General features: G+C 46.7%; 10 protein-coding genes across 10 annotated transcripts; 5 read left to right on the top strand and 5 right to left on the bottom strand.

Moving 5' to 3' along the window:
- Window positions 1-381: 381 nt before the first annotated feature.
- On the top strand, window positions 382-936 carry N7500_010378 (GNAT family N-acetyltransferase; the record flags this gene model as incomplete). Its single annotated transcript, XM_056681516.1, has 1 exon — window positions 382-936. The coding sequence occupies one exon, from the start codon at window positions 382-384 to the stop codon at window positions 934-936; it is 555 nt and encodes a 184-aa protein (XP_056528898.1).
- A 1,248-nt stretch (window positions 937-2,184) lies between these two features.
- On the top strand, window positions 2,185-3,084 carry N7500_010377 (Serine hydrolase FSH; the record flags this gene model as incomplete). Its single annotated transcript, XM_056681515.1, has 3 exons — window positions 2,185-2,248; window positions 2,313-2,695; window positions 2,791-3,084. 3 exons carry the CDS (start codon window positions 2,185-2,187, stop codon window positions 3,082-3,084), a joined length of 741 nt encoding a protein of 246 aa, XP_056528897.1.
- Window positions 3,085-3,630: 546 nt separating this feature from the next.
- Window positions 3,631-4,576, bottom strand: N7500_010376 (uncharacterized protein; the record flags this gene model as incomplete). Its single annotated transcript, XM_056681514.1, has 3 exons — window positions 3,631-3,748; window positions 3,825-4,405; window positions 4,475-4,576. The coding sequence occupies 3 exons, from the start codon at window positions 4,574-4,576 to the stop codon at window positions 3,631-3,633; spliced, it is 801 nt and encodes a 266-aa protein (XP_056528896.1).
- A 634-nt stretch (window positions 4,577-5,210) lies between these two features.
- Window positions 5,211-6,252, bottom strand: N7500_010375 (uncharacterized protein; the record flags this gene model as incomplete). The annotated part of the gene is made up of 2 exons (XM_056681513.1): window positions 5,211-6,143; window positions 6,214-6,252. The coding sequence occupies 2 exons, from the start codon at window positions 6,250-6,252 to the stop codon at window positions 5,211-5,213; spliced, it is 972 nt and encodes a 323-aa protein (XP_056528895.1).
- Window positions 6,253-7,059: 807 nt separating this feature from the next.
- Window positions 7,060-7,730, top strand: N7500_010374 (uncharacterized protein; the record flags this gene model as incomplete). The annotated part of the gene is made up of 2 exons (XM_056681512.1): window positions 7,060-7,467; window positions 7,602-7,730. 2 exons carry the CDS (start codon window positions 7,060-7,062, stop codon window positions 7,728-7,730), a joined length of 537 nt encoding a protein of 178 aa, XP_056528894.1.
- A 1,553-nt stretch (window positions 7,731-9,283) lies between these two features.
- N7500_010373 (GMC family oxidoreductase) lies at window positions 9,284-11,221 on the top strand (the record flags this gene model as incomplete). The annotated part of the gene is made up of 1 exon (XM_056681511.1): window positions 9,284-11,221. The coding sequence occupies one exon, from the start codon at window positions 9,284-9,286 to the stop codon at window positions 11,219-11,221; it is 1,938 nt and encodes a 645-aa protein (XP_056528893.1).
- A 185-nt stretch (window positions 11,222-11,406) lies between these two features.
- On the bottom strand, window positions 11,407-12,072 carry N7500_010372 (GNAT family N-acetyltransferase; the record flags this gene model as incomplete). Its single annotated transcript, XM_056681510.1, has 2 exons — window positions 11,407-11,863; window positions 11,924-12,072. The coding sequence occupies 2 exons, from the start codon at window positions 12,070-12,072 to the stop codon at window positions 11,407-11,409; spliced, it is 606 nt and encodes a 201-aa protein (XP_056528892.1).
- Window positions 12,073-12,507: 435 nt separating this feature from the next.
- On the bottom strand, window positions 12,508-14,244 carry N7500_010371 (Amino acid/polyamine transporter I; the record flags this gene model as incomplete). The annotated part of the gene is made up of 2 exons (XM_056681509.1): window positions 12,508-13,548; window positions 13,603-14,244. 2 exons carry the CDS (start codon window positions 14,242-14,244, stop codon window positions 12,508-12,510), a joined length of 1,683 nt encoding a protein of 560 aa, XP_056528891.1.
- A 1,114-nt stretch (window positions 14,245-15,358) lies between these two features.
- N7500_010370 (uncharacterized protein) lies at window positions 15,359-15,956 on the bottom strand (the record flags this gene model as incomplete). Its single annotated transcript, XM_056681508.1, has 3 exons — window positions 15,359-15,540; window positions 15,612-15,696; window positions 15,768-15,956. The coding sequence occupies 3 exons, from the start codon at window positions 15,954-15,956 to the stop codon at window positions 15,359-15,361; spliced, it is 456 nt and encodes a 151-aa protein (XP_056528890.1).
- A 3,432-nt stretch (window positions 15,957-19,388) lies between these two features.
- On the top strand, window positions 19,389-20,696 carry gprI (putative cAMP receptor (Car4); the record flags this gene model as incomplete). The annotated part of the gene is made up of 5 exons (XM_056681507.1): window positions 19,389-19,645; window positions 19,696-19,906; window positions 19,968-20,032; window positions 20,092-20,503; window positions 20,676-20,696. 5 exons carry the CDS (start codon window positions 19,389-19,391, stop codon window positions 20,694-20,696), a joined length of 966 nt encoding a protein of 321 aa, XP_056528889.1.
- Window positions 20,697-20,914: the final 218 nt, after the last annotated feature.

Genomic DNA, 20,914 nt, shown 5'->3' with positions numbered 1-20,914 from the left:
CTATCTTTGACTCTCTATAGAACACTGGGCTTGATCGGGCTCAGACGTTCCCATTGAGTTAACCTAGGTACCATGCGTTGCTGACACAGATTTTTGTTTGTTTTGAGACAATAGCTTTCTTGGTGAATTTTTCACCATTTCATCCATCTGAGATGACTTGATCTTATTTTCGTGAATGGCCTTTTGGAAGAGAAGCGCGACACCTCGCAAATCTCACGCCCTATGCGGGATTTTCTGCCAACATCGCGCCCTTCCTACGACATGACTTGTATCTCCATCTGCGGGTCAGGTGAAAGATATTTAATTGCCAATATCTTCCTGTTAGACTACACGGTTCACAAAATTTGATATCCAACAATCCGAACATCTCTCTGGCCAAAAATGAACGCGCTCAGTTTTCGCGTCGCGACCGAAGAGGACGCCGCCCAACTTCACCAGTTGGTTGAAACTGCATTCCGCACCACAGACAGCAGAAAGGACTGGACGGATAATCTAGGTCTGGTGTCTGGCTTTCGCCCGCATATCCAAGAAATTGTCGATGTAATCAACAAACCGGACAGTGTCATGCTAATGGCAATGGACACTCAAAACACCCTTGTCGGCGCAATCGGAACTTCCAAGCGCGACGCAAATTACGCTCGTCTCTTCAGACTCGCCGTCGATACGAGCCAACAGCGCGGCGGCATTGGGCGGCAGCTTTTGGAATACGCTGAAGACTATTGTCAACGGACTTGGGGTGTTACAATAGCAGGGTTAGATGCCCTTTCGTGTCGCCAGTCACTTCTCCAGTGGTATTCGCGTTGCGGATATAAAAAGACGGGCGAAACGACACCCTTTCCTCGTGAGAAGTTCGCAGATCTGGTGTTGCCAGATGATCTCTGCTTTGTTGAATTTGAGAAGGTTCTAGGGAAGACATCTGCTGAACAAGCTGCATGAATCGGTCACATGCGCATGTGGGCATATTGAACAATACAAATCGACTTTCTTTCTTGGGTACAATGCACTTTCGAAGATCCCGGCCGAGCCTTCCGGTTTTCACCAACTGCGCGTTCCGGCGTCGGTAGCCGGCGAGCTCGCGGCTCAAAAACAACGGAGATATACGGACTTAAGCATTGTGGACCACCGGACTTCTCCGTTCATGTACATATAGGGTGTAGGGATTAGTATATCAAGCATTGTACTACGCTATTTATTCCCTCGTTCTTCATCGTGCCCGGTCCCAATGTGGCTCTCTCCGATACCGGAAAGCCTCAAGGACGAATTGATTCCATCCGATGGTTTGAAACCCCTCGTTCAAGCGTGATTGAGCTAGACAGCCTAATTCTACTCGCATCGAGTCAGATCGGGAAATCGGTATCTTCGGATTTAATTCGCCACGAGGACCAACTTCGCCTGTTGCGAGTTAAACTGTGTTACCATGCAATTCTGAGTGTAACTCCGGCTCTTATACCGGGCAGATAATAAGCAGAAAATGCCTCCTATACAACTCCAGATATGGCGTATCAGCCACACATGTAACTCGGTTGAGCATTGCACACACTCAAGCAGGCCACTCGCAATTTTCTTGAGTGTTACTCCAATCGAACGCAAGGATTGAATTGAGGGATTATCACGATAGGAGCAAGACCTCACCTTGCGAGAGAATGATTTAAAGTCATTCGCTGCACGTACATTGCACTATTACGCCGTCCAAGGCAAAATAATTGCTACGTCAGGCCTTATTTTCTTTGGTCATCTCCGACATAGTATGTGCTGTTAGTGCGTTTATGCTCAAGGTTGGAAGTCAAGTGCAATTCTCCTAGAGGGTGCAAATGTACTGGCTACATAGAATTAGTTGATTCCTTATTGGCCATTGTATACACTTGGGTAACACGAGTGGCCCTGCTATTAAGTGAGTAGAGCCAACACTGATTGTTGACATATTGAGGAATTCTTAATCCGGTTCTTTTGTGTAGCCTGATGCAGCCTTTGTTTATGCATCTTGCAGTAAATCTGGCGCCGGCTTGCATAGTAATGTTGAGCAACCCAGCCCTGATCGTCCAATATCCCATAGCCATCGACTAGTGTTTCAAGCATGGGTTTATAAGCTGAAGGGCTGCTCAGATATCAAAAGGCCGAGATAGATACAAAGCAAATCTCTCAGTTCCTAGATTTCAAAGTCACTCTATCAGCCAAGATTTCAACATGCCCTCGAGTACAACATACCAACCGGCCGGATCATCAGAACCAAAGATTTTGATGCTACATGGTACGTACCCCTGGTTTCTACAGATGTTATGTGTTGATCTGACTCGGTGACCTCCTGCCTGTAGGAAATGGCCAGTCCGGACAGATGCTCCAATGCAAGACCGAATTTCTGATGCCACAAGTAAGAGACACTGTGATCAAAGCTCTACAGCAGGATCCAACTACACCGCCCATTGAAAAGGTTGAGTTCCATTATCCTTCGAGTAAGTTGCCGACAAAACTTGATCAGCACCCGGAAGAAATCAATCTCATGTGGACGTGGGCACATGGAAGTACTACGGACGATCTTGTCCTGGGTTTGGACAAATCCGTCCATGATATCCTCCGTTATCTTGATGAAAATGGGCCATTCCTCGGGATCATGGGATTTTCGATGGGTGCGGCTATGGCTGCTGTAGTCGCTTCTCTTTTGGAGAAAAGACACTCGATCGCAACTTTCCAATTCAACGTAAGTTGGGAAAACATCATTGGCATTGAAGAGGCTCAATTTGTATCCCGGTGACTGACCTTTACTCCCTCGTAGACCAACCACCCCCTCTAAAGTTTGTGGTTGCCGTCTGCGGTTTTGCCCTGGGGCACCCTTTCTATCAGAACATATACAATCCGAAGATTGAGACCCCAATCTTCCTTGCTATTGCCAGTATTGACGTGATGGTCGCTGAATCCGAGTCACTGAGACTGCGTGATTCGAGTACAAATACTACTTTGTACTTTTTTGAAGGAGCTCATCATGTCCCGCGAGATGGAGTCTTCTTGGACTCTTTGACCCGGTTTATTGAAGACGTTTTGAACATTGAAGACCGTGAGGAGGATTGGGAGGACTATGGAGAGTATTGAGCTCGGTATTTGGCTCTGCTAGGCACTCTCACGGAGTTACTCTGTCAAATAGACATTCAGTCCAGCATTCCGTATCGAATCGATTCCCTGTCTGTGTCTGTGGTTGGCTCAACATGCTCCTCCAGAAAGTGATAAATTAGGTACTCTTTGTCTCAATCGGCAGGTTCCCATGCCTTGTGCCGGGATGGGTAGTTCATGTTAATCAATTTTCCATCATTCTTAACATGAACATACCGGTAATGCATTTGGTGGCATACTCAAATCACAGCAAGGAAAATGCTCTCGAGACGAAGCTTTGCCAAGCTTTGGACGACCATGGGTGCGCCGTCTCGGAACCAATCATTGACAACGAGTAGACGATACCAAGATGTATGTATGACTTTGCGATCCACAGCCCTAAATCAAGGAAGTAAAATAAAACCAGGACGATAGCTTGCTTTCATTTTTTAAAAAAACCGGTTTAAATAAGCAGCGCCACGACTGAATCCAAACTCTGGGCTTGAGACGTTTCACGGTGAGTTGATATTGCTGCATATAGTCAACTAGCTACTTGTTTGCCTTCTCCAAATCCGCAGCCCAGAGAGCCGCGCCAACAGTGTTCGTAAAGGAAAACGCAATCGAAGCAAATGGTACCATTTCCAAGACAAACGCTGCGATTCCAAGTCTGAAGATACTCTTTCAGTCAGCATTTGACTGGCGGCACCCAGGAAGAAAAAGAAAGCGAGATGGAGTTTACATACCCAGTGTACGCGCCCTGGTTGTCCTTCACCCACTGGTCGCGCGTCGTAGAGTCCCAGCCTTTGAGCTGGAAATATCTTGCATGAAGAACTGGTCCTGTTCTTTTCCCTTGCATAAAGATATACAGCACCGTCCCGACCACAGGAATGAGGTTCAGAGGGAGATAAAGCAACGATCGCAGCAGTGCCTTTGGATTCAGCTTCGCGAGAGGCCGAGTGACAATCTTACCCAGTCTAGCCATCGCATCTTTTCCTCCCGATCGGGGTTTGATCTGGCGGCCTTGTGATACAAGTGGCTCTTGGTCACGCGCGACCAGGGTGCCATCGAAAGTGTCAATCAGGGCATCCTCGACGAAGAATGAGCGTGAGAGGACATTTGTGATGGTAGAACTTTCGCCAAGAACGAGAATTGCGGCGGAAATAGCAGCCAATGGGCCACTGGTGAAGGCCATGATGGCCATCTGTGGCACATAAGTGAAGAAGAACATGATGGTCGTCACGCCCAGCCCTAACGTAATGGTTCGACCGGCACGAGAGATAAAGGGACGCCAGAGGTCTTTGTGGGTGGCAAAGTAGACAATTCCCTGAGAAAAGCCATATTTGTAGTTAGAGAGGGTCAGAAAGCAAGCCCTTTGAAGGGCATAGCTACTTACCTTGAATGGGTACAAGTATGCGCCAGACGTGATCACATCATAAGCAACGGCTTGGGTGTTTTTGGCCTCGGCGAGGACTGCCTCTTTGATCTTTTCGGACATAGCGTAGTCTACAAGTTAGTAGCAGAGTGGAAAAGAATGGGTTTGGAAACTGTGGAGAGGTGAAGATTGGAATATCGATAAGAGGGACAGCCCGATGACGTCATTGACAGGAGCTTGATATTCAAGAAGCCAGAGAGCGAAATCAGATGAATACCAGCTGTTCAGAACAGTGCCATGGAGATCTACATGGCATTCTTTTGTTGTAATATCCTCCTCATCCAGATGACCGAGACGTCGATTACAAAGACTTCTAATCTGAGAAGTGCAGAATAGAACAGAGAAAACAGCAATCTGGCCAAAAAAAAATGTTAACCGTTCGCTCGACATGGCCGTTGCGATTACTTCATGATGTTTCTCATGCCATTCGGGGTAGGAGGTGGGGGGCACTCTCGCATATAGCGCTATAGCAAGGCTGCATTCCTTTGAACGTTACATTAAAATAGAAGTGTACATAAATATTTACCAAGAAATGTATTTTTTCTTTGCTAGTAATAAGTATCAGGTTTACGACAATGTTGAATTCAGTAGATAAGTACAGAGTCTGAGTCATTTGCAAAACGTCGACACATTCTTGCAACTGATCTATAGTACTCTCTACTCCGTACTTAGATCAGCGTTAGAAATTAGATGACAATTACATCCCAGGAAACGGGGTCCACCCTCCAGCTACCATATCAACTACCCTCTGAGTCGCTTCATCCAATTCCTCTTTAGGCAGTCCTAATATATCATTTGCCAATTCCATCGTCCCTGCGAAATCGCCCATCTCGTTAGTCGGTGAGAATACCCTTCCATATAGCATTTTGGCAAAGCCTCTAAAATCACCCTTCGCCAACTCCTCAGCCCCATCCGCAAGACGCTTAGCGACACTCTCATGACTGATCTCCCAATCAGAGTCTGTGGTTCCTAGAACACGATGCAGACTGTCAAGCATATCGCGTTGCGAGACGCGGAAGCTATTGATCCGGACTTCCTTGTTCTTAAAATCTGCAAGCGCAGGGGTTGATCCTGACTCTGGCAGGCTAACGAGAGCGGCCAGCGCGCGACCACATTGGTCCCATGTGCTGACGCTAAGGATTCGAGCGCCGTCGTCAAAAAAGGTCACTTTTCGATCTTTAATCGTAAAACCAAACCATTGTTCGCCGCATGCCAGGCTCCATTCATACCAGAAACCGCACGGCAGGATCAACGAGGACGAGACACCATTTTGGGCCTCGTTTATTCGACTTAGAGCGCTCGTTCGAACTGGATCCTCATCCTTCCCGCTATCGGGACTAATGGGGTACCCGTACGCATTGGGCATGATGTAGGGGACCCCGGCTTTTCCGGCGGCTGCTGTAATCCTACCATGAAGGTCTTCAGGCGCTCGGACGCTCAGAGTAATGACAAGAAGATGTTGGCCATTCAGAGCTTTGATAAGTGAGTGCTCATCATCGTAATTAACTCGGACGGCTTGAACTCCATCGGGAAGTTTTCCCTGACTGCCTTCACGGGTGAGGGCTGTAACTGTATGCTGGCCAGTTTGCAAGAGCGACTGGGCAAAGGCTCCGCCGATGCGACCGGTGGCCTATTTACAGTCAGCAGTTACGTCTCGAAGGTGGCCGGACAAACGGCAGGCTATGATGCGGTAGACCTACTCCAACAATGGCGACTCGTGTTATGGGTTTCGTGGACATGCCGAAAGAAATGGTTTATAGAATGGATCCGAGATTCTGTATGACAGGTTGCGCTGGTGCTATTTTATAATAATTCACGACAGCTCTGGAACCAAATGGAGATGGCCGGGGCATAGACGGAGATTGGACCTTAACACCGGAGTTATAGCAAGTAAATCCGAAGCCATGCACTAACTCCTGCTCGCATTGTGCATGTCTGTGGCTCCATTGAGTGAGGTGCCCAATGAAAGAATAAGCCTCCATGGAGATATAAGTTCGCCACGCTGAAGTTCGGCATTATGAGCGTATGCACAAGTGTGATTCGAGCCACAATTTGCGACGTTTGGTTCGTGCTTCGTCATCGACCCTAGAATTTCAGCCTGGAGATAGTTGTGGGCAATGGAAGAGGGTGTGGATTTAGCTAGAGGCCCCATTGATCGAAGCTCGGTTCGTTTGGGCAATGTAGAGGCTAGTGGCCTCTTTTGAATAAGCTGGACACGGCAAATGTAGGTTGTTAGAATTGGTCAAGGCATTTTGGATGTGCCTTGTGATGAGCGAGGCGGAAGAGCTAACAGAAAATGCTTAGTTATTGGGAGTTTTCGTAGTCCCATGCGATGTCCAAGGGGCGATGTCCAGCTGCATCAAAGTTGAGGCCTGGTACCCAAGGCAAGCGACAGGCATCCACAGGTCACAGGCAGCCGCAAAACAACATCCGTGGCCACTTTGAACCATCGTCTTTCACCGCAAAAAATCAAACAGAAATTAAAGACTCCAGTTTTCGCTTTCTTTTCTTGTGTCCGGGGTTATTACTCCGCTTCTTCACCGGCTATGAACAGTCCCACATCCCCGGATTCCAAGCCTGCGGTGCCCCTGATAGGTCCCACTGGGGCTTTCATGGTCGAGTTACTAATTTGGAACGGGTCGCCCTTCAAAGATCATTGGGCATACTTTGTTCGGTCGCACGCCGACCCTGACATAGGCGTAAAGATACACGCGACCGGCAATGTGAGAAATGGCTTTGAGTTCGAGATTAAGCGGAGTGAAAACCTGCAAACAACCGACGACGTTCCTTCAACCAGGGTTTCACTGCAATGGGTCGACGAAGAGTACTTTGATGAGAATGCAATGCTCAATGACGGGGAATACAAAATCGATAATACGCCTGTCTGTCGGTTCGAGAAGAGTGTCAATGAGATTCAAGCTCCAGGAAAAAGTCTGAGCACAGTCAGTGACGGGGTGAGTCTAATGCAGCTGCATTTCTAACCCGACTCCTAGAATGCATGCCATGAAGTTTTCCTCAAAGCCAAACTTACGAGGAACTATACGTGGCGCTTTGTTGCCTCAATGTAGGCTAATTCGGGATGTTTTAGTCCAAACCAGGTAGAAAAGTGATTCAGAGAGATTGCCAGACATGGATTGTCGAATCTGCCAATCAACTTCGCCGTGACAACATTTTTAGCGACAAGGTTGTCGCTTACCTTCATGCGATTAAGCAATAATTGTGACTGGAACCATCTCACATTGTGTATATCGGCCTTGCGACTAGGGCACCATTACGAACCCGCACGGATGACGGCATAGAGATACTGAGCGCGGAGTACAGAGTATACGCGACTGCTTTTGATATAGTCGGTGCAAGTCTCGATTGATGTATTTATTTCGTATTGGGACTGCAGCGACAGACTGCCCTCCGGACTGGTTCACTACAATAGGCTTTGTGAAGCGGGCTCGTCCGGTTGATAATAAATGAAGCAAGGCGAGCTGTTCTAGTACTGGCTGTGCCGATTGTGGCCCCGCTTGAGCTGATGCTCTTAATGCACAATGTGCTATTTGTCCAATGATACTGCTTCGGATATGAATGATTCTGACACAAAATCCTGTTCTGCAGCGCCAAGGGTCAATTCCAAGGCGAAGTGGGTCAAGCATGGAAGAACTGCTCCAAGAATAATTCTGGAATCCTGAAAGGTTCGACAAAACTGCGCCGACTCCCTTTTTCAGACTCCCATCTCGACCCGATGCAATATGTTCTACATGTACTGTTCAAGTACGGAGTAGGGACAGACAAGTGCTTATTTTGTGACAAGAAAGGGGTTGCGCATTTGTCGATCCTAATTTCCGTAGGACCCCGGCTTCATGGGGAACTTGTGGTGGCGCGATTTAGTTACTAGTGCAAGCATGTACGGAGTATTTATCAGAGTGATTAATATATGAGCACTTCAAAGGCAATACCGCGCGACCTGTCGAATTTTCGATTGGACCACAAATATGCAGCTGCACGACGGAGAATTTAGAGCATGGCAGTGGCTTCTGTAGTGGCTTGGATCATAGCCAGATGCAGCAAATGTGAAGGAAAAAAATATAGCCGAGGTATGTATGTTGTACTCCGTATATTCCTCATGATCTCCATGTCCTATTAGACTACAAGCCCCTATAGTGGAACCTCGCGTCACTGTCTGCGCCATCTTAGAGATATATCAACGCAAGCTTTCAACTTCAAAATCAATAGGAATAGGTTTTGTTTAAGCACAATTCTACGCCGTACACCCATGTGCATTGTTCATATCAGCTGCATATGCACCAGGTGATTGGTTTAAAGTGCTATGGAAGAATGCCTAGGATCCTGTCGTGTGACTTCACTTTATCTCGAAATATGTGTAGGCCCCATACTCGGTAATCATGTCAATCCCGATATGGAGTCATCCCGCGACAACCGTTTGATGACAGCCATTGACATGTACCATTGCTTTAAAATCAATGAACAAAGTGTGATCATCGTCGCGGGGATGCATAGCGTGAACACAGACCCCTGCGTGGGGTGCTTTTTTAGTGGAGTCAGCCAGCCACTACCAATGAGATACAAATGCAATACTTGAGATCAGCGATCGTCAAGAACTTGATCTCGCCTGACTATTGATTCCACTTTTAGCATGACATTGAGCTAAGGATTTACCCAGCACCAACAAGGGGGGCGGGATATAAAGATAATGAGGCCTAGCACCCAGAGTAAACAGGTTACGCTCATTTGACTTGGTCTCATAGCGCTATATTCATAATGCTTTTTGGTCGCCTTTTCGGCGTGGCCGCACTTTCTGCCATCGTCAAGGCCGTTGAATTATCGGGCTATGAATACATCGTGGTTGGTTCTGGGGCAGGAGGTGGTCCCTTAGCGGCGCGACTCGCATTAGCAGGTCATAGCACGCTTCTAATTGAAGCTGGAGATGACCAGGGAGCGAATTTGAACTACACCGTCCCAGCTTTCTCCGCCAAAGCTTCTGAGGATGAAACTATGGCATGGAACTTTTACGTCAAGCACTACGCCGATGAAGCTCGGCAAAAGCTCGACTTCAAGACGACATATGAAACTCCCGATGGCAAAGAGTACACGGGATTGAACCCACCCGCGGGTTCCACAATGAAAGGCACTCTTTACCCCCGTACTGGAACACTTGGTGGCTGCACGGCACACAATGCTCTGGTTACCATCTATCCTCATGAGTCTGACTTCGAATACCTCGCCACACTCACCGGAGATGGCTCATGGTCACCCGAAAATATGCGCAAGTACTTTAAGCGTATGGAGAACAACCGCTACCTACTTCCATTGCTCAAGGGCCACGGCTACGACGGTTGGTTGAGCACCGAGACCGCACCACTAAGCATTGTTTTGAAAGATCCACAACTTCTAAGCCTGCTACTTGGTGGGGCATTTTCTCTGGGTAATACGACCAAGTCAATTTTCAATCTCGGCACCCTCCTCGCAGGAGACGCAAACTCGGCCGCAAGCAGCCGCGACACCAAACCTGGATACTATCAAGTCCCTGTGGCGTCCGATGAAAGCTCTCGTAACGGCCCCCGCGAGTTCTTGACGGCCGTTAGGGATGCAAAGAACGCCGACGGGTCTAAGAAGTTCCCACTTGACATCCGTATGAATTGCCATGTGACCAAAGTCACCTTTGACGAGACTGTCACACCTCCCCGCGCTACAGGCGTCGAGTTCCTAGACGGCAAATATCTATACAGCGCCAGTCCCCGCTCCAAGACCGCGGGCAAGGGAACGCCTGGCTCAGCAGCGGCTTCTCGTGAAGTTATCGTCGCTGGTGGCGTGTATAACTCCCCTCAGATCCTGAAGCTCAGCGGTATTGGGCCAGGAGAGGAGCTCCAAAAGTTTGGAATCAAGGTTATCTCTAACCTTCCCGGTGTGGGCACGAACCTGCAAGATCACTACGAGATTGCAGTACAAGGTCAAGTCCCTAAGGACCTCGCCGCTCTCAAGGGATGCACCTTTGATAATGGTGATAGCGATCCTTGTCTTGATCGCTGGAAGAAGCCAGTCCTCGGCGACCACGGTGTCTATTCGTCAAATGGATTCGCAGCTGCGATGTACTACAAGAGTACCGTCACTGCGGATGACAGCTTCGACGTGTTCGTGTTCGGCGGGCCTCTCAACTTCCGCGGATATTTCCCACAATACAGTATCAATATCACCGCCCACCATGACTGGTTCACTTGGGCGGTTTTGAAAGCCCACCCTCGTAACACCGCTGGATCTGTGATGCTCCGCTCTGCCGATCCGCTCGATATGCCCGAGATTGTTTTCAACTACTTTGACACTGGCTCTGGTGACTATGGAAAGGATTTGCAAGCCATCACTGAGGCTATTCGTCTTGCGCGCGGCGCCTTTGATCGTCAATTGGTTGATGTGTCTGAGATCCTCCCTGGCGATGATGTCCAGACTGATGAGCAGGTGCATGATTACATCAAGAATACGGCTTGGGGTCACCACGCTTCCTGCACATGCCCCATTGGAACTGATGACGATCCCATGGCTGTTTTGAATTCTAAATTCCAAGTTCGTGGCGTCTCGGGACTTCGTGTTGTGGATGCATCTGTGTACCCCCGTATCCCCGGAACGTTCACTGCTGTTTCCACTTTCTTAGTGGGCGAGAAGGCAGCTGATGTGATTTTGGAAGCAGCGAAAGCGAGTCAGTGAGATTATTTATTAACTACATAATATCATAATCAGCGTGAGAGCGGAATCCGATTCTTTGACCTGCCATTCATACATATTTGACCGATCAATTTATTCTCAATATAATACATTCACTCAGACGTCTCCCTGGAAATGTACATGTAGTTTTTTCAATAGACTTGCCAGGTTTAGTTCTCTCTCTGAATTCATGGCCGCTTTAACGCAAATATAAAAAGGTCATCTCCCTCCTCTTGGAAATCCCCCACGATATTGAAGCCACACTTTTCTAGTACACGGCGGCTCCCAGTGTTCCTCTTTTCGCAAAGAGCAAAGGCCTTCTCAGCCTCTGCTGCACAAGCATCTTCACCGTCAATTGTTCGACGCGCAAGATTCCACCACATCTTCAACATCAATTGCAAGGCTTCGGTTGCATACCCTTTCCCCCAACAAGATGGATGCACTGCGTATCCAATCTCAGGGAAAGGGTCTACCTGGTTGAAACTGAGGGATCCAATGACTTGCTCCTCTGTTTTCGAAATTGATTTGTCCACAATGGCATAATTAAATGAACGGCCGATGATATCGGATGGACCACTTGTGAATACTTTGGTTGCCATCCAATCACGGGTTTCTTCGATTGATTTGAATGGTGTATTTGGAGAGCTGATATATAGTTAGTAAGTGAATGGTCCTCATCCATAGGTGATACTTGTGTGTACTGACTTCATTTCTGTCACTTCGGGCCGGGAACGAATGGCAAAAAGTGCTGCGGCATCGGCGTCGGTAATTGGGCGAAGGAGGAGTCGGTCGCTTTCAGTTGAGGGCCCCGTTGATGGGACGATCACGTAGACTGGTTGTTGGGGTAGAGTCATTCTGCACGTGTCTTATTCTCTGGTGTTTTGTTTTTCAGTGTTGAGGATATCGTGAACACAATATAAAGCAAAATTGTCGGCAGCGCTAAGCCAGTCCTGGAGCCCGATTGACTCACCTATTTTGTATCGGCATCCCGAATACCGCATGAGTCAATGCGAGATCTCTATACACTTCTACTTTCATGCTTTGTCTATCCGAAATTCCCGATAATAACAACTAGAGTAACACGACAATACAAATGTTGTTTTTGATGCGTGAAGTCGGGTCCCACACCAGCGGCGAAAGCCCTAAAGTCAGGCGCGCCGGCGTTCGGCTCTCAGGCGCTCTCGTTGACCAAACCCCCACGGCCCCTTTGAGCTTCATTTTCATCGCGAAATGTTATGGTTCTAACATAAGAACATATCACATTATCTAATTCTCCAATATAGTGCAAATTATGACCACAAAATATTGAGCTTCCTAAGGCCGCGCTTCGGCCTGGGCTCCGGCTCGGGATTCTTGTACCAGCTTTCGATGAAAGGCCGAATTGGAAGTTCGGCCAGCGGGATGATCCTCGTCCCTGCACAGAATTTGTAGGCAAGATACACAATCACGATAAAGGGCAGGTTGAAATATGTCGACACGAAGGTTTCAGTACTCCAATGACCACGCATAAATGTCGTAAACCCACCGGTGAAGAAAAGAACAATATACACGAACAACGAGATCCAAGTTATGTATGGCTGGAAAGGTGATGCCCACGGGAGCTCCTTGTGGCGGTCAATTCCCTGCGTCTTGCATCCATAATAGAATCTAAGATAGACAATACAGATGCAGATCAAGTTCACTAGAGTCGAGATGGAGACGAGGTTTTGTAGCCATGTAAATGCCGTACTGGCTGAGCTGGAGATAGTCATGTATCCAAGAGCCATAAAAATGCCATAGAGCGCGACAGCGACATAAGGGATACCGAAGCGGTTGATACGTTTGAAAACAGCAGGTGCATGACCCTGGGTTGCCATACCGTACAGGATTCGAGAACCACCCAAGATATTGCTGTTTCCAGAGGACCATGCTGAGGTGAGAACAACAGCATTGATAATCGATGGAACCACCTTGATGCCAGCATGGTGGGCTGCGATAACAAAAGGGGACTGTGAGGCTGTTCCCGACGAGCCCAGAAGATTTGAATCCGCAGATGAGACAATTAGACCGACCATGAAGATTGTGATTACGTAGAAGAGCAAAATGCGGATGAAGATACGTCTGGCGGCCATGGGGATAGCATGACGAGGGTTTCGAGTCTCGGCTGCAGCGAGAGTGAAGTTTTCAATGCCAGAGTAAGCGAAGAGAGCGTTATCGAAAGTTTTCCAAAATCCTAAAAACCGACCAAGAGAGCCGCTCACCCCCAAGTACTGGACAAAAGGCCCATAAGGAGCTTTCCAGTAGGCGAATCCGATGGCCGATTTATTCGGGGCTCCGCCACAAGTAATCACCTATCAAAATAAATTAGCACAGAAAGTATACACATTCCTGGAGGGCGGAATCACCAGAGCCATTACATTGATGCCTATAATGAGCATGATCTTGAGGATAGAAAATCCAAACTCAAGCTCTCCATATACGCGAACAAAGACAAATGCAGTTGAAAGCATGAGGAAACCAAGCACGGTGATCCATATCGCATTGTTTACCGTAACCCAGAATTCAATGATAACTGCCGCAGCGACAATTTCAGACGGAATCGACACAATGTAGGAATATACTTGATTCCATCCGTTAGCGAACGCTAGCGCGGGATCACAGAAGATCTCTGCATATCGAATAACACCACCATTGAGAGGCACTAGGGCTCCCATCTCACCAACTCCAAAGACGACACTTGAAACAGTCGCACCAATAATTGTATATGCCAAGAAAGCACCCAATGGTCCAGCTTCCACAATGGCTCGGCCCGAACTGAGAAAAATACCCGTCCCCACAGTGCCGGCGAGAGCAATCATTTGGATGTGTCGCTGATGGAGGCCCTGTTTGAATTCGTGAATCTCATCGAGTTGGCCCACAGCATTCTCTATATCGCTCGTTTTCCCTATCTCTCTATTGTCGTAAATTGGCACTTTGGGGTCGGATACAATGGGGGTATCAATGCCATTGCTGTCATATGAAATATTATTCACTGAAAAATGTGACATTGGAAACTTCGTGGCGCAACGTGAAATCTTTGAAAATGGAAATATTTGAATCTAGGAAGAACAATCTATTCTTGCTTGTACTTTGTGCATAACTCATTCTTCTCTGAGTCGCGCAGATCCTAGGCATATCAAACAAGCAGCTACTTAAAAAAGGTTAATTTACAATCCACATCTTGTCGTTGGCTAATAAACTAGCGTTTTCCACAATGAGGCTTTTCGCTTAATTCAAAAAAGAGAGGAAAAAAAGACTCAGAGTTTGATAGGGCAGCTATTTTACTCCCCGGGTCCTCGTCTGCTGCCCAGCTGTGGATCAGGCTCATCCGAGCCCTTGAGGGTGGGCCGCGCTTTGTCAAATTTGGATTGATCCAGGGCTATCGGGATTTTGTGTGCAGCGTCTGCTCAAGCTAAGCGGAGATGATTGATTGCTCAAATGCCTTCATAATTCTGGTTAGAGCTGGAAAAGAACATCCTAAGCTAGTGACGACTATGAACTACACCTGAGATGAATACAAATAGCACTCACTAGAATTTTCCTTTCTTATACAGTCGTCAGTAGACTGCTCATCAGCCAAATCTGTATATTTGATTTAATGGTGAAAAAGTTTAGGTCCGTCGATATCTAGAACGGTCCTTTTAAATTCCTTCTGACGCGGCGTTTTGCTAGTCTCAGGCTAGGTGCTGTCATATTGGTAGCGGACATATGTGACACATATAGTTGAGAGCAATTTCATCTAGGTAGTAAAGCAACATATAGTTGAGAGCGATTTTATCTAGGTAGTAAAGCAACAAAATAAAAGATTTCAAAATACCTATTTCAACTAGTGATATTGGTTCATGTCCAGGGAGATCATGAACCAGCTCCAAATAACATACCTCAGCCGCGGACTAGATATTTATCTTGCTACTATCGTTGTGGCTATGGGGTTTTAATCTCTAGAATTATGATTTATGGTCTCCCACGTAGTACAAATGTCACGACAAATGCCTGTCTTATTATCACTATGTAGCTTCGAGACGGGTTATGACAGCTTTAAATAAGTACAGAAAATAAAGATATTTTCCTACGACCCCAACACAATCCGCAGTGCAACGGTACACAGTGTAGGTGACAAAATTACAGACACAGGCTCGCGGTCAGCGTGACTGGCTGGGGGCACTCATAGACCTTCTTTTGGTCTGGGGTACTATAGCAAGCAGCATCATCAGCGGCACAGTCAAAGGCCTGACAACCATCCCCGGGACTAAGCGAATTATGATCCGCTGCGAATGGGTTGCCCCACTCCGTGCTCAGCTCATCTTTGAAAAAAAAAAAAAAAAACATGGTTAGTAAAATGATTCTAGCTAGAAGATAGATTAGGTGCACTCACAGTGGACGTAGTCCGGGCTAGACGAAACCGAATAGCCAAAGAAGAGAGGGTGTTCTAGCGCCCTCCCCTTATCAATCTTGACGGTCTGTATATTGCATCTGTAGTTAGTTTCCCTTGCTGTATCAAATGCCACGCAGATAGGACAGAGTAACGTACCGAGCCAGATCCTCTGAATTCCTCGGAAAAGGTCTCCCCGGTAGGAAGGGTGGTGAGGGGGCCGGGGTCGCTACCATCGTAAGGGAACGACTGCACATACACGGTGGTGCCACAGTTGTTGTGCACAATGGCATTCTGGGCCGATACCAGGCCGAGGAGGGCAGTAACTGCAACTAGGGAGGTCTTCATGGTTGATATTTCACTTTTTGCTTTGTAAGAACAACTTCACTAGTCTTATCTCCCACTAGGATGGAAACAAATTGGGGGGTATTTATATAGGTCTGCTACTTAGGTCACAGGTAGTACTGATGATGCATCTATGGAGTACATCCGGGAGGCCTAATAACCTAAGACATTGCACCCATTCCATGTCTTGGATTGTCAGGCCGCCACCCGCAGGTTTCTCTTGTGTCCAATCAGCACAAGTGACAGATCACCGTCGCTGCATGTCCTTTGCATCAAAAGACCTCGCACCAGGTGGCGCTGTATCCACCCCCCAACCGTTGTGGAGCTTATGTAATCTAATTGTAATCGAATATGTAGGGGAAATATACATGTGTGGAGCGGAGGGTGATTATCATTAGAGCAATTATTGAGTATGCCTTACAAGACACTGACATGCTACATTATATATATAACCAGCGCAAGGCGCCTTGCATAATATCGTCCGAGTCCTCTCGGATGACCTCCCTCAGCACCCGTGACCACGCGAATTTCTCAACAAAGGAGCTTTTGGTGATAATCCTCTCTACGGAGTAAAAAATGATTTTACCGGTGTACAGGACCTCCCAGAATGAAGGAATTTGCCCGTTTATCAAACCTTCGATCAGGCTCTCTACCTCCATTATCCAAGTCATCTATGCATACCCCGCTTGAACACGATGGATGACGATGTACACCGCCAAACCTGACTCTTCATTCGTCACAGAGTGCCCTCGTAGTCGAGCGTACAGGCAAAGGAAATGGGAGTAGGGCTGTGAGACAGAATACATACTTCCGTCTTGGGCCCTTCCGTCTTGGGCCAACGCGCCCTTAGTTGACTAGTCCATAGCAAGAATTCAATCGCAATCATGCGGTCATGCTACCTCAATCAGTTTCGCATATTGCCCGCCTGAAAAAACTCGTTTTGGGGATCGACCAGGAATTTCTGCAGGCCAGAAGGGGGATTCAAACAACCAACTGCCTTCTACTGTAAGGAGGCAAACAATGCACCATGGAACCAGGTGTCACGGTGATGCACCGTTCCATTATAGTGTGAAAAGAAATAGATGATTTTCTACTAACTATGAATCATACATTGGGATTTATACTACTACATCAATTTTTAATGCGGCTGAAAAGTTAGAAGAGCCATATGGCTTTTTCATGCGATGCATATTTTGATGGATGGCAGGCAGCCGAGTACTCCGTACGCTAGAAACTATTGGATCAGCAGGCTGGAATGTTAGCTACGAGAATGTTAGCCGGCCGACGTATGTCAATGATGACCGTTCAGCTCGGGTGGACCTAGAAATAGGAATATGCGGACATAAAATGTCATTATGACAAGTTGGTCACATATTTGTTCAGAAGAAAGGTAAATATCAGATAATTGACTGAGAGTGTGAAACGTGCAAATAATTTTGCCGCTGGGGGAGAAAAGGTGTTCAGCTTTCTTGTTTGAATTGCTACCGAGAGGTCTTGCTCCATGTTCTTTGTTACAGCCTGGCTATTCAAAGTAACTCCAATTTGGTAATGAATGCGGCTCGGAACTTGTGTATCCCATGTTCTTTCATATTCCTGCTCGTCTACTGGAAGTAAACCGAGATGGTCGGCCGGTTGTTGATTGATAATATGCAATCTCGGTCCCAAATGCTGGTGATGGGGGTACTGAGAGAATCTGCCATTGATAAGGTACTTAAAGGCTATTAAGTAATATCATCATCGAGAGAGGGTGAGTCATTCACCAAGGCAGAAAATTGACTAGCAACCCTAGTATCATCGTTGTGTTGGCTCATATCAGGCGTTAGAAAGCGCTAGGTAGCTTGTTGCATCATTCTCGAAACATACCTTTCCCCCTTTCAGCAATAACATATCATTTTAAGGGGTCCACTGGGGGCTGAAAATTAGGAAATTAAAATCAGAGGCCGAAGATATACTGACTATACCAATGGGACGGACAAAGGTTACCTCACTCTTTTATAAAGATATGTCGTTACCCTTGCCCGGATGCTAAGAGTTAGGCCAGAATGGATTATTAGATTATCCCCCAATAGCTATAGAGTGGTCACATACCAATTCCATGAGGGATCAGCAAGGCTGATCATTTCATTTCCTCCGGCAGCCATGATGCGGCCACCAGTTGGTTCGTCAACATCTAGTGAATCTTGGCGTGATGGGCAAGGAATTGTTGTGGGCCGAGTCGAATATCTACAAGCCAGTTGTCGGATAGGGAAAAGAGAAATGGACAGCAATGAAATCATGCCTCTGTTACACACTCTCGCTGCACTATCTCGATTGCGAGCTCCGGCTAGCTAAGCCTTGTGCTTGAGACCGGGGTTTCCGAATCGTTTCTACGCCTCTTCCAACGAAATTGTTCCCTGAATCAAACTGTGGTCTGCATTGCGATCATACACGGAAAAGTCATTTTCCCAATCAAGTCTCTGCCTACTTTCTTTCTGCTGTCGATCATAGGATGGATGTCTTAAAATATGCGTCTTGACATGCTATGCTAGAAGACCACATGGGAAGATCAAGACCACTCAGAAGAATCACAAAGCCGCACCAGCGGCTATATATTATTTTATGAGATGAATCCAGATATCTAGGAGCAAAGACGACGCGTGAATTCACTACAGACACTCTGTAAGGGGCTGAAACCTGAGCGATATAGGACATAATATGAAACGAACAATAAAATGCAAGTAGGCTAAAATTGGATTCGATCGAAAACAGTTTGGTCAAGATCTTTGTGGGTCCAATATCGGAGAATCCCGATCGGATCAAAAGGGGAAGCAGCCACACGTTTCGGCATCAACCGTCGACAGAATTCCCATAGTGAATGGAACTAGGTTCAATATAGATATGTGTTATATCCGAATTGTAGACTGTCTCAGCTTATTCGGTCTAGAAGATGTGATGATCTGAGTGAATAAATTCTCCGGGCAGCCTCTATTGTGCGAACTGCGGTGTACTACTTCCAAAGGTGAAGGGAGATCTGAAGGGAGATCATCCAGACTCGCGGTAAGGGCGTTGTTTGTTTAAATCCCGGACTTTTCTAGCTCGCAATTTGTTTAATTATATGGCGCATAACGTGCTTAATCCTCGAAAAATTGGTCATTGGCTGAAAATTAGGGTCTGGGCTATCACATTGTTCTGGGAGCACCGCTCCATCCCCATTATCAAGCACGATGAGGCTATTGGGGACCAAAGGCCCCGGAGATAGCATTTTCTGCTGCATAGCTCTTATAATGTAATTGTCAACCTTTTGGCATCAAATTGAATTCATCGAGTCTCTAGAAGTAAAATCACGTCATTCAGGTCAAAGAATACTCATCGCAACGACGCAAACTTAATCTTCGACTCAAAAAGGGTGCGACTTGACAGTTCTTGTAATTATCTCCTTCGTGATGGTCTATTGCCATGTCACACTCTCCTGAGGAGCTTAAGGGGATCGCCATTGCAGGGCGAGTCTCTTCAGATCTCTCTATTTTAGGTTCATTCACAATCATCGGTGCCTTTTCCCTTTCGCGACACTTCCGGAGTCCTATTCATCGTATAATATTTTTCAATGCCTTCTATAACCTGCTCGACTCTGTCGCTACGATGATATCCACTAGTGGACCAGCAGCTGGAGACACTTCGTCGCTATGTCAATTCCAAGGCTTTGCTCTTCAGATGTATGTCGTGGGCATTTGCAGATATTTTTTGGGGCAATGCTGACCAAAAGAGAGAAAAGGTTCCCAGTAGCTGACGTGCTCTGGACATTTGCAATGGCCTTGGATACATACTTGGTTGTCTTCTATCATTTTGATACTCAATCTTTGCGCAAGCTCGAAGTCAAATACATCGGTTTTATTACGACTCTCTCGTTTATACCTGCCTTTGTCTTCCTCTTTATCCACAGCCATGAAAAAGGTTCTATATATGGTGACGAAACTGTGAGTATTTTTCAATCGACTTGAAATTGAAAATGCCTTGGAATTAACCGAACTTCCATAGATTTGGTGCTCAATATCTCGCAGTTGGATGATCTTGCGCATAATATTTTACTATGCACCCGTATGGTGAGTTCGCTTCTATTCGCCTACTTGACTACTGGACTCTTCTAATGGTCATGCAACAGGCTGATAATAGTCATCGTTCTAATACTATATTGTCTCATCGGTATCGAGATAACTAGAGTCCGCGATGAGTTCAAATTGAGTGATGACGATCGTATCGCCCTGACCTCCGACAACTCGACCAACAGCGTCACGACCACAACTATGGAAGCGAATTATCGGACCGAGTTCGCCCCAGAATCTACTACAACAAACGATAGCACGAAGCAAAACACGTCCCAGCGTCCGACACCATCCACGCAATTTCAGGCGGTTATTCGGACGCCGACTCAAAGGCGTGTGTCGCTCAGGCAATACGTGATCATGCCATCGCTTTTCTTCCTCGCGATGTTAGCAACATGGATTGCACCTACTATTAACCGTATCGCCGAATTTGTGCATCATAGACATGGAAACTACTCCCTTCTTCTGTCGGTGAGTACGTTGGGGTCCCTGCGTGGGTTTTGGAATGGTGTTATTTTCATAACTATTGGTATGAAAGGGTGGAAGAGACGAGCCTCGAGGGGAAAAATGGCTTCTAGACAGGTAAGGTTCTGCTTTTGATGTACTACTCAATTGACTAGCTGCTAATTTCGCTACATTATAGTCTAGAAATGGTCGCGGGTGATAGGGATTTCAGATCTCAGGAGACCTTTGTTCTACGTGTTCGAAATGATACCCTAGTTTATTTGATAGAATTCTGTGTTCACTCGTGACTTTTGATATGGGTTGGGAAGGATGTGTTAATGTGAATATAGAAGCAGAATAAAAATAACCTATAATCAGAACTATCTATTCTCAAAAGTGCAACCTAGCGTGTGATCTAGTATTGTGTATATACTCAGT

This window comes from Penicillium coprophilum (assembly GCF_028826855.1).
Source record: "Penicillium coprophilum strain IBT 35676 chromosome Unknown utg000006l_segment0_segment0, whole genome shotgun sequence".
Taxonomy (NCBI): domain Eukaryota; kingdom Fungi; phylum Ascomycota; class Eurotiomycetes; order Eurotiales; family Aspergillaceae; genus Penicillium; species Penicillium coprophilum.
This window is presented reverse-complemented; position numbering and strand designations above follow the sequence as displayed.